This window comes from Solanum lycopersicum, chromosome 1 (genome assembly GCF_036512215.1).
Source record: "Solanum lycopersicum chromosome 1, SLM_r2.1".
Taxonomy (NCBI): domain Eukaryota; kingdom Viridiplantae; phylum Streptophyta; class Magnoliopsida; order Solanales; family Solanaceae; genus Solanum; species Solanum lycopersicum.
The window spans coordinates 83,277,262-83,289,369 of record NC_090800.1 but is presented as its reverse complement, the minus strand read 5'-3'; the positions used below and the strand labels follow the sequence as shown (position 1 = coordinate 83,289,369).

Below are 12,108 nucleotides of genomic sequence, written 5' to 3'. Positions count from 1 at the left end.
AAGCTTTTAGGAATATTCAAGATAATTGAGTTAGCAAATTTAAAATATTAAATATAATTATTACATATATAAATAAAAGCGTGGGAAAAAAAGAAGAAGAAGGTAGTACTATAAAATAATACTATATATAATTAGTCAATAGTATTATTTTATAAAGTAGTTGTCCTTGTTAGAAGAGTAATTTATATTTGAATAAGTATTTGATGCACGTAGGCAAAGAAATGAAAAGACAATTGGATCCAAAAATTGGCAATTTTCTTGTGTTTTGTCGAGACAGATAAGGCCACAAAAATAGGGTTGATAGAGAATCCGACCAAACTATCACATCATTTCTTACCTATACACACACACACACACACTACATTTCTTCTCCCTCCCAATCATCTAAATGCCAATACAACCAAAACATTCTACTTCTAACAAAAAGTATCTATTAAAATTAGTCTTTAATTGAGTTGATTCTATCACGGTTTAAAGTTATTGTAATTCAATCGGTAAGAATTAGTAACCATTGAAGGTTACAAAACAATCGATCATTCATCAAATTCACTGTGTTGGTATATTACATAATCCTCGAGAGTCAGCTACCTCACATGCTTTAGTCACAAATTGAGGTTCATAGATTGAATCAAATAGGAAACATATTAAGGTTAACAAATTAGATCCAGCTTTGATGAGCAGTGAAGTCAGAATTTTAATTTAAGAGCGTCAAATAACGATGTAGATTCAAGAAGAAGTCAAAGAGTGCATACAATATAATTTTTCAACGAAACGGTGTCGATTAAAACCTATCAGGTCGGATTAAATGGGGTGGGTCACTAAATGAATATATATTTTGTTCTTAAAATTATGATTAAAACAAAAACTACATTTCAACAAATTTTAGTAAGAAAAAAAATTAAATAAATTGAGTGACATTCTGTGCAAAAAAAATCATAATTGAATGACATTTAAATTGAAAATCAAAATTGAGTGACTTTATGTGAAAATAGTTAATAGTTGAGTCAAAGTTATTAACTCCGCGAAAGAAGAACATTTGACTAGAAGGTTAAAAAACATTTATTGTATTTTGCTATTTTTAATTTAAGACCACAAAGTCAATATTTTTTTAAAATTATATGTCAAATCTACATTAATAACTAAATTAAAATGAAAAGAATATTAAATAGAGTAATTTCATTAATTTGCAAGGAAATAAAAAAATTCAAAATGGAAGAGAGGAGTTAATCAGCTCCGAATTTCAGACAAGAAATAAAATAGAATAAAAAAAAGTAGCGTTGAATTAGTAGGAAAATGGAAGAGGGGAAATTTGAAAAAAGGACAAAGCCGCAAGAAAGAGCTAAATTGTGGGGCGGAAGATGATGAATGGAACAACATCTGGGCTTGTCTTTCATACAAATAAAATCACAGATTACGCGCATCTCTTCCAATTTGACCATTTTCAAATTCTCTTTTTTTCTTCTTCTTCTCCATTATATATATACACACACATACACTCTCTTTTTCTGATTCTGACTCTGACTCTGACTGCCTCCTCCTCTCCTTTTCATTCTCTTTTTTTATCGTTTTCTCGCCGCAGATCCTTCTCTCTTTGCCCTGTCTCTCTGTTTCTTCTTCTCGATCTGGACTCTTTAGCGCTTTAGTCGTCTCCTCTCTTTGACTTCTATCTCTTCTTTTCGCTGGTGGGGACTCCTTCTGCGACTACTGACTGACCTTCTTACCATGGGTCAGTGTTATGGAAAGACGGTCCCCACCGTCCGGGATGCTGACGGACCAATCACCGATGTAATCGGTGATTCCGATCATCCGTTGCAGCAGACGCCAGTCAGCAGCAACAATTTGCCGTCGGTCAAAAACACACCGGCTCGATCCTCGGCCAACAGTCCTTGGCCGAGTCCTTACCCTCATGGGGTAGTTGGTGTGACGCCCTCACCTGCTAGGTCCACGCCTAGAAGGTTCTTCAAACGGCCGTTTCCTCCGCCGTCTCCAGCTAAGCACATAAAGGCGTCCCTTGCCAAGCGATTTGGCCATGCCAAGCCGCCCGCCGAGGGGCCGATTCCTGAGGATGATACACCTGAACCTGAACAGTCCTTGGACAAGAATTTTGGTTACAACAAGAATTTCGGGGCCAAGTTTGAGTTGGGGAAAGAGATCGGCCGTGGGCATTTTGGTCACACCTGTCATGCTGTGGGAAAGAAAGGAGAACTTAAGGATTTGCCTGTTGCTGTCAAAATCATCTCCAAAACCAAGGTAGTTTTTTCATTTCTTTGTTGCTTCCTGTTTGAAAAAGCATTAAACTTGTCAATTATGCTCCATTGTTTTTATGCATACTGCTTGTGTAAATCCATTAAAGTTGCTGTAACCTACAACAACAGATTATCTTTCGCATGTATTTTTATGCAGAGGCGGAGCTAGGTGGGGCTTCATGGGTTCGGACGAACCCACTAGCTTTTTTATAGACCCTATATTTGCACAACAAAATTAAATAAATACTCCTATATGTATATTAGCATGTAAACCCCCAAACGTCCGAACCCACTAGCTTTTTTATAGACCCTATATTTGCACAACAAAATTAAATAAATACTCCTATATGTATATTAGCATGTAAACCCCCAAACTCCTAACCTTGGTTCTGCCCCTGTTTCTATGTTTTAATTTGGTTTTAGACATATCTACCTTGTCCTCGTCTACTACTCCTAGATGAATGAGGTATAACATGTTATGAAGGAAATACTTACCGAGAAATGAAGGTGGAAACATTGAAGAAGATGTAATTGCACCCTTTTAAATTCTATAATCCACTATTGAACTCATTCTTTGCCGACATAGTTTTTATTTTAACTAAAATACTAAGAATGATATTGTGTATGGTCTGTTGATTAAACCAATTTAAAACCAAATAATTGGTTAGATTTTTGTTCTGATTTTATTCCAAGGCATGGGACTTGAGTCTCACATCGGCGAGCTGATGTGGGGCTTATATAGCCTTTGGGCTCTCCACCCATCGCCCTTCGTGTCTGTGTCTTGGAGGGTGACACTAATATTGCACTGTTGGCCAGGGGCTAGAAATGGTCTAGCTCACAGTGGTCGAGGACGACAAATGCGGAGTGTGGTGGTTTGTTATGATTCTATTGCTAAGTATGGGACTTGAGTCCCACATCGATTTAATTGGGGTTTATGTAGCTTTGGGTTCTCCCTGGGTTGTATCGATCTTCTAGGGCTTTTATTAGCCATATTCTCATTTCTGCAGGACTTTACTCAACTTGTTTCTCCTTAACTAGGAACTTTACTTCATGACCATATTCTTACCTTTTCCCTGCCTAATAAATACGTTCTGTTTTCCAATTTTCTTTCGGAAACTCATAAATTATTGCTTCTCTTCTTATTTGGTAACCTTCATGAAATATGCTCGTCGAATTTTCTCATCCTTGAATTGGGTTTGCATTACATAAGTCTTTATCAATCATCTAACACATGGAATGTGTGTTTCTTTGTTTTGTAAAGAAGAGCAGTGTATATGACAAGCTTCACTAAATCTTCTCTAACATAAAATACTAATTTGTGGGAGCTTTTGACCAACTATACCATGAGGGTAAGGGCTAGGTCAAGGACCGTTGGCAGAGGATCGAGCCGGAGTGTCTTTCACAGACGGCAAATTGTTGCTGCTGACTGGCGTCTGCGGCGACGGATGATCGGAATCACTGATTAATCCGTGATTGCTCCATCAGAATTGCGGACGGTGGGGACGGTCTTTCCATAATACTGACCCATGGTAAGAAGGTCCGTCAGTATTCGCAGAGGGAGTCCCCACCAGCAAAAAACAACAAAAAGAAGAGTAGAAGTCAAAGAGAAGAGAAGACTAAAGCGTAAAAGGGTCCATGGATTGAGAAGACTTGTGTAATAGCTTGAAAATCAATTATGAAAGCAAACCACTCTAGGCTAGCCTCGTGCGGCGAGTTCAACCCTAAAAGCCAACTTTTGTAGTCGTAGGGCTACTAATGTCGGGCCTTCATATGGAATTCCCAAGCTAGACTATCTGAGCCACCTCGATGGTTGTATTGATCAATTGATCTTAAATTTATTGTGGGAATTGTATGCTAGTGATTTTTATGTCGAATTGTCTTTTTTATACTCCATCCATTTCAGAAAGAATGATAGGGTTCAGTGAGGGTCAAACTTTCTAATTTTTGGTTTCAATTCCTATATCAACTTTGCTTTCTTTTTCTCATAAAACTTTAATAAACTACACAAAGAATACCATAAATATTAACTAAAATATATATCAAAAGTAGTAACCAAAATACTAAAAAAATATGTGAAACAATTTTCAAGAAAAAGTTATTTGACTCCCTAAATAGTAATGTTTTCATATAAAGGATAGATTATAAGTTGCTCGGACTCGGATGCGACTGTTCGATAAGGGTGCAAATTTAGAGGGCGGATCCTTTATGATCAGAACTTTAAGATTCGAGAACACTCTACAAGGATTCGACTAAAAATGATTCAAATATCTGAAATTAGAGTTATAAAACCTTGAGATATTATGTCGAAATTTTGAGGACAAAATATTGATCAAAAGGAGAATCCAGGAAAAAGATAAAAGGAAAGAGAGTGACAATAGAAATTTATTAATACATTGTATTCCATTTTCTTCAATTTCACCTTAATTTTTGTTTGAATTATTGTAATCATTGAGTTTGTCCATAATTCCTCCCTTGAATTTAGTCAAAGTAACCAAAACCGATAGACTAGACTGGGTTTGTCCATAATTCCTCCCTTGAATTTAGTCAAAGTAACCAAAACCGATAGACTAGACTGGGTACGGATCCCACACTCACACCCACGTCGTGGCGACACGGGTGCGGCACCAAAAGTGAAAAGTCCAAGCAACTTAAGAGAGATTTAAGTTAGAATGCTATAAGTGATTGTTGTCGGTGTTATTAAGTTAGAACTTAGATGATGACATTATAGCGCACATTAAGTGGAACGAAGCACTAAACACATTTTGAGCCTCGCTTCAGGGCTTATGCGTGCCTTTGACAACACTGAATTTGGTCCATACTTTGCTTTAGAGTTTGCCGGCTATATATCTAGGCCAACTTGCACACACCTGAATTATTTCACCAAGTACTAGCAACTACCCAACATCACAAGTATCAGCTAAAAAGTTATTGGGCCGCTTTGTTACACCAAGACTTGCGCAGATGAGAAGAAGTCACTTATCGTTTTTTGTCCATATTGCGAATAGGCCGATGGGAAGAAGTCACCAAGTGTGTTTGTCTGAATTGTTAAATGGTCATTGGCTCCAAAATGTTTACGTGCTTCATTGACAACTAAACTAGGTCATACTTTTGTGTGCGATGTATCCTCACTTTTTTATGACTTAACTTTAACGATTTAGTTGAAATACTTTAATGTTGGAATTGATCTCTTGTTCAAAGTACTAGGAAGTGGCTGCATATTGAGTGGCATCCATGCTTTTGAGGATAGCAAATATCAGGACTCCTCTAGATATAACCATTTTTACATTAAGGTTGCGTGCAACATTGTTAACGTTGCGTGGACCCACCCTTAGTGTCAAGTGACACCCCTTCATCGGAAAATTACATTGTATATAGAGGTTGAATTTCGGTTTAATAAATATTTGTTTGTGTGTGTGTGTACACACACACACACCCCTCTTGACACAAGGTAAAGGTTTAGTCTAGTGGTTACATGTGAATGTCTAGATGCATGACTACTTTCATTATGATGGTGAAAATGATTCTAAAATATATAGGAAAGTACAAAGGCTGGGTTTAATCTCCTCGTTCCTAAATTGGTTGAATTTCTAGTAATTGTAGTATCTTCCTTATTTGGAAGAGGTTTCTGAAAGAAGGGAAGGCAATTTTATTTACTTGGCACTTGATTCTCTTGTAAAGATCTGTTGGGCCGAATTTAATGCAAATTGAACGGAAGTGCGAGTTCTCTTAAACAAGGATATTGTTCCTGGTTCTCCTGTAACATGGGGAGTGTTTGGTAGGTTGTTCATAATAGATTAGATGTATATGTAACATAGAAGAGTGTAAGTGTCTTACATTGGGAAATGTAAACCTACATAGGAAAAGGCATATATAAAGCATCTCAGGTGCAATACACGCGTCTTCAATTATTCTCCCAATTCTTTTCCCGTTTGTCTTAATTCTTTTAGGTGAAACTTCTTGTGAAATCCATATAAATTTTTGAAATTCATAAGACAAAGTCAAATTGCGTAAGCTCAGCCCCATAGATAACTTATATTCACCGGGTGAAATCACAAAGATCACAAATTGTATTTCCTGGATTACTGTAATTCATGCATCTGTGGACGATGTAAATGAATGGTTATCTAAACAATTTGTCATGTTAAATTCATTTGAGATTATGCATACATTTCTTACCTTTTTGCTGTCTTTTATACCTAGATCTACTTCCCACATTTTCAAATATTTACTGAGTTGTTTTTATTTACCGTAAACCCAACTGGTCTTGTTCTTTTTTTTTTGTTGATATGTGCTACAATGACAAGTGGAAAAGACTTTATTGTGAAGCTCGAAGTGGAGCATTCATTGTTATTTTTTTGAATTGCCTAACATCATCGTCTTCGTTTTATTTTCTGAGCAAAGTCTATTTGGTCTGATTCTTTTAATCCAGCATTTTGGAATGGACAAATTTTTTTGTTGAATAGTTTGATTACATTGCTACTATTTGATACCCAGTCTTGCATAATGCTGCTTGTTACCCAGTGATTGTTGACTTACTGAATGATGTTCAAATTTTATGTCCAGATGACAACTGCGGTCTCCATCGAAGATGTGCGACGTGAAGTGAAGATTTTGAGGGCTCTATCAGGCCACAAACATCTCGTGAAGTTTCACGATGGTTGTGAGGATGCTAATAATGTGTACATAGCAATGGAGTATGTGCTTCAATTCCCATTTAATTTTGGCAGTTTTTATATATTTCGTTTTACTTCTCATAAGCTGATTTTTGTAACCAATGCCAAACCTCAAATTATTTCAAGATCTGCCAGAATTAAGTAAATGCGCAGATAATATTCTCCTCCCACTAGTATAGCTTTGTCCCTTATGTTCTTTTTAACTTTTGAATATGCAGATTGTGTGAAGGAGGAGAATTGCTTGACAGAATATTGTCAAGGTAAATGGAATAATCTTCATAAACTAAATAACCTTCTTTGATTGCTTGTAACTTGTATTTCAATGTTCTATGATTCTATGCAGAGGTGGTAAATATTCAGAGGATGATGCCAAACTTATTATTGTTCAAATTCTAAACGTAGTTGCATTTTGTCATCTCCAAGGTGTTGTCCACCGTGACCTGAAGCCTGAGGTTTGTAGTTGTTATTTTGCTCTCTATGAAAACTGTAATTTCTTCCTTGTGATATTGTAGTTAACAATTCCTTCTCATTTGCCTTCATCACAGAATTTCCTTTTCACCTCCCGAGATGAAGATGCTGATATGAAGCTCATTGATTTTGGTCTTTCTGACTTTATAAGACCAGGTAACTTTTTTATCACGCTTTCTTAAAATCTGTATGAGCTACTATACAAGTATTCTGTTCCAAGTTATGGATGTCATTTTTTGCAATGGGGGGTTATTGTTGCATGTGACTTATGATTGAAATTTTAACATGCTTGGAAGAATGAGAGGACACATCATTGCCTCTGGGCCATATGTATCAATTAGGCTTCTGATGCTCTGTGTGTATGGTGATTTCTACTAGTTTACCTAGTTAATTATGTATGAAGTCACTCGAGTCAGTAGCACTTAATCTAGAGGACTACTAGATCTTCTCCACAATATGGTTGTCTTTTTCTCACGTAGTGACTTTTTTGGCTGCATTTGGGCATTGTATAAAGCTTCTTTAGAGCCATACAAACTGTTCCTGCGAACAGAATTCCTTTTTAAACCAGTTCTTCCTTCTCACTTGATGTGAATAGGAAGGTGTGGCACCAGGAAGATTGAAGTTGTTACAGTGAGACAAGGTAGACTTTGCTGCAACAGACCAACAATCTGTTGGAGTTCATGTGGACTTGGTGAACAGCAGAACACAGTGAAAACAGAGTATCTGCATAGGCGATTCCAACAAGATTGAAGTAAGGTTTAGGTATAAGTGATAGTCACATTAGATCTGGGTTTGATAAAGTCTTTTTTTAGTTTCATAAGAGATTGTATGATAGCGTAAGGGTAGTTGAGAATTAGAGAATTCATAGTTTTAGGTAACTTGTAAAGTAGAGCATATATATTTAGGCAGTTCAAACAGCTAACGACAATTAGTTTTGTATTGAGCCATGGCTGTAGTAGTAGTTCTTAATTCTTTTCACATTAAGTTATCGGTGTCGAGCTATTAGTTTGTTCTCTATATACTTGGAGTAAACTACCGTTAAGATTTATAGTTGAATGTTTCATTGGCTTCATGATTTGTTCAGAAATGAATTGCTAGTATTTGTCTGCTTGTTTTGTATCGAAATGAATTTGGTATAATACAGCATAAATGATGAGCTATGAAGAAACAATCCTTGTTCTGCTATCATGGTGTCGTACTGGAGTAGAAGTGTGAAACAACTAAAGAACACAACTTGGCTTCTGGTGCTTAATCCTCCACCCCCTAAAACAGAGAGAGAACGAAACAAGACATCGGCAATGGTTATTTCTTATAACAAAAAAGTCATGGGCAATGGTATTAGTGATTTAAGAAACTTTGTTGCCACAGCTACAGTTTGGTTACCTACAAACTCTTTTAACTCCTTGTGGTTAATATGTGGTTAATTGAGAAGTTCTATTGGTGTGTATTATTTTCAAAGGACCCATGTTTTGATCAACCCACAAGCCTAATATTTTTCGACCTACATTTGGGGTTTTGCAGATGAGAGACTTAACGATATTGTGGGAAGTGCATACTATGTGGCACCAGAAGTTCTCCACAGATCTTACAGTTTGGAAGCAGACATCTGGAGTATTGGGGTGATTACCTACATTTTGTTATGTGGAAGCAGACCATTCTGGGCAAGGACTGAATCTGGGATTTTTCGCTCAGTATTGAGATCTGACCCCAACTTTGAAGACTTGCCTTGGCCATCTGTGTCTCCCGAGGCCAAGGACTTCGTAAAGAGGCTTTTAAATAAGGACTATCGTAAGAGGATGACTGCTGCTCAAGCTTTGAGTAAGTTTATCACTCCTTCACAAATTCATTGGTTGACCATTGGTTATCACTTCTCAGCTTGTTAGTTTTCCACATGAGAGTTCCATCCTGGTGGTAGGTCGGCTTGACCAAATCGAATGCTTAGAAGCACTGTACGATATGATGGATGATGTACCTTTTAATTTCAATTCCATAGGATGGTCAATATATTTGGTGTAAAAACTTCCATCAAGGTGTACTTTGATGTAAGCTTTAAGAGCTTTTCTGAACTGAAAGTGTGGTGGGGGTTGTCGGTGGGAGTGGTGTTATTATTGCTTATTTTCTATTTTTGGCTAAACCATAATCTATTAAATTTTCTTGGGTGTTCGTTATGCCCATACACACACTTTCTTGTAGAAGTATAAACTAATACAGATTTTTCCAATTACAGCGCATCCATGGTTGCGCAGTGAAAGCCATCCTATTCCTTTGGATATATTTGTCTATAAGTTGGTGAAGTCATATCTGCATGCTACACCTCTCAAACGTGCAGCACTAAAGGTATGATGTTTTCTTTTTCTCCTGTTTTTCCTTGTCCTTGTTTGACAGTTATAGCATGACAACCATAACATTCAAAATACATCTTGTAGTTGAACTGTATTCTCGAATTAAGAAAATAGTGGCATTCATCTGGAATAATTAATGACCCTATATAGAAGGTTTTCATTCTGGGGGAGTTAGGTTTTGGAAGACTAGATTCCTGTGATTACTGAAGCTTTTGGTAGTCCAGAAGAGCAAACGATGGCTGATGGAAAACAAAAAAGTAGAAATTTCATTAAAAAAAAGAGTATTTGTAAAACCAAATCAGGTACTGACAAATATGATAATGCAGTTGGCATGGTGGGTATCCAAGTTAGTATCTTTTTATAACTGCACATTCTACTTTTGGCTCTCTTCTTCTTTTTTATTACTACACATTCAACTTTTGGCTCTCATTCAAGCTATAGATAACTCGACCTGCAAGTCTACAGTTGGTATGCTTATCTGGCCATTCACTTCGAAAAATTTCTGCTGGTGTCCAACTTTCCTCCTTGTATACACTCTTGCATTTTAAACATCAATCGGATAATATGTGGAGGGCCTTCGTGTCACCATATTATTACCTTTGAGTTCTTCCATTGATTTGCTTTAGAGCTTTTCTCGTTTACACTTGATAGAAAATGAAGACTCCATTCTAGCAATCTGGTTAGTGGTCGATTAGTAGACGGTTCTCTTTAGATGCTACCTGTTCAAAAAAATAGACGGTTCTCTTTGCTCTGTGCCCCAGAGTGTAATTATTTGGCATTTGTTTGATTATTACTTATAGATGTTGCATGAAAATTTCATTTTCTTCTCACCTTTAATCAGTCTCATGGTTTACCCTGTTATAATAGTAATCTTCTTAGTGATTTATGATATGGTAGTGTCGTTTATTTGATGAATTTGTTTATTTTGGTGCTGTTTCTTCATGGATGGATTTGCTCTTCTGATGTGCAAATTTAGTATGATTAGAATGAATAGTCAGTGTAACAATATGCTAAGTTTTGAAGTACTATTTGCGACTTTATGTGTTCAGGCTCTTTCTAAAGCTTTAACGGAAGATGAACTGGTTTACCTAAGAGCTCAATTTATGCTTCTGGAACCTAGTCAAGATGGTCGTGTCTCGATTGAGAACTTCAGATTGGTTAGTATCTTGACAACTTCTCTATTCATCTTTTTCTAAATAATTAGAATTAAGACATTTAAGACTGAACTGTTCAAATATGAGAGAAGTCTATCTCTGTCAATTGTGAAATCAGAAGTTACAAACTGTTGTGAAACCGCAGGCTCTTTTAGGAAATGCTACTGAAGCTATGAGGGAGTCGAGGGTGCATGATATTCTGAATGCGGTAAGATTCATCGGATCTTTAGAATCAGTCAAAAGTCAAGTTCAAACTATTTTCTACTGTATATGTGAGATTTAGCTCCAGTGGCTTGATATAGTGTAGCCTGCTTTCATCTCGGAATAATGTAGCATGTGATCCAGCCATTTTACTACTGAAAGGCTAGCTTCAATAGATGTATTGTCTGTGGCCAGGCCGTACATAGAAATTTCTTTTGAATTGTTCAATTACACACTTAACATTGAAGCTTTATTGTCCTTTCACCTTTCAGATGACAGCATTGTCCTATAAGAAGTTGGACTTTGAAGAGTTTTGTGCTGCTGCAATCAGCACATATCAATTGGAGGCTCTCGAGGAATGGGAGCAGATTGCAGCCGTGGCATTCCAGCATTTTGAGCAAGAGGGGAATCGGCATGTTTCCGTGGAGGAATTGGCTAGGGTGGGTATCTTTCTGTTACCATAGCTGTTAGTATTCTCAATCTGATTGATAACTAACTATGCAGGAGTTGAATGTGGGTCCAACTGCTCATTCCATTCTCAGAGATTGGATAAGAAATGATGGAAAACTCAACATGCTTGGATATACAAAATTTTTGCATGGTGTCACTCTTCGTAGTACACCTGTGAGACGTCATTAGCTCCTCATCAAAAAAATATATATATATGAGACATCATTAGATACTCTCTTTTCAAATAGCGTTTGGCAAGTGATAGAAATTAACTGTTGATTGAAAAATAGGTAGTGATGATATGGCAGAGATGATTTTTTATTCTTCTTTGGCTCTTGCTTTCCTGTGTCTTTTTTTTTAAAAAAAAAAACAAGTTGTATTTTGGTGGCAGCCTCGAGTGTCAAATCATCGTGACCACACCATCATCATAGTCACTAAACACCTCCAACAATAAAGCGGTCACCCCTGCTAACCACTAGCACCAATATCGCCGTAACCCACCACCACAATTAGATCACACAAAGGCTACCTCCAGCCATTACCACCACCACCAAACACTGTTGCCTTCAATTAT

The 12,108-nt window shown here is 36.8% G+C and overlaps 1 protein-coding gene across 1 annotated transcript; it reads left to right on the top strand.

Moving 5' to 3' along the window:
• Positions 1–1,158: 1,158 nt before the first annotated feature.
• LOC101263465 (CDPK-related kinase 3) lies at positions 1,159–11,860 on the top strand. The gene is made up of 11 exons (XM_004229971.5): positions 1,159–2,250; positions 6,810–6,940; positions 7,138–7,179; positions 7,263–7,371; positions 7,465–7,543; positions 8,909–9,205; positions 9,615–9,724; positions 10,779–10,886; positions 11,029–11,091; positions 11,357–11,524; positions 11,589–11,860. Exons 1-11 carry the CDS (start codon positions 1,723–1,725, stop codon positions 11,721–11,723), a joined length of 1,770 nt encoding a protein of 589 aa, XP_004230019.1. The 5' UTR covers positions 1,159–1,722; the 3' UTR covers positions 11,724–11,860.
• Positions 11,861–12,108: the final 248 nt, after the last annotated feature.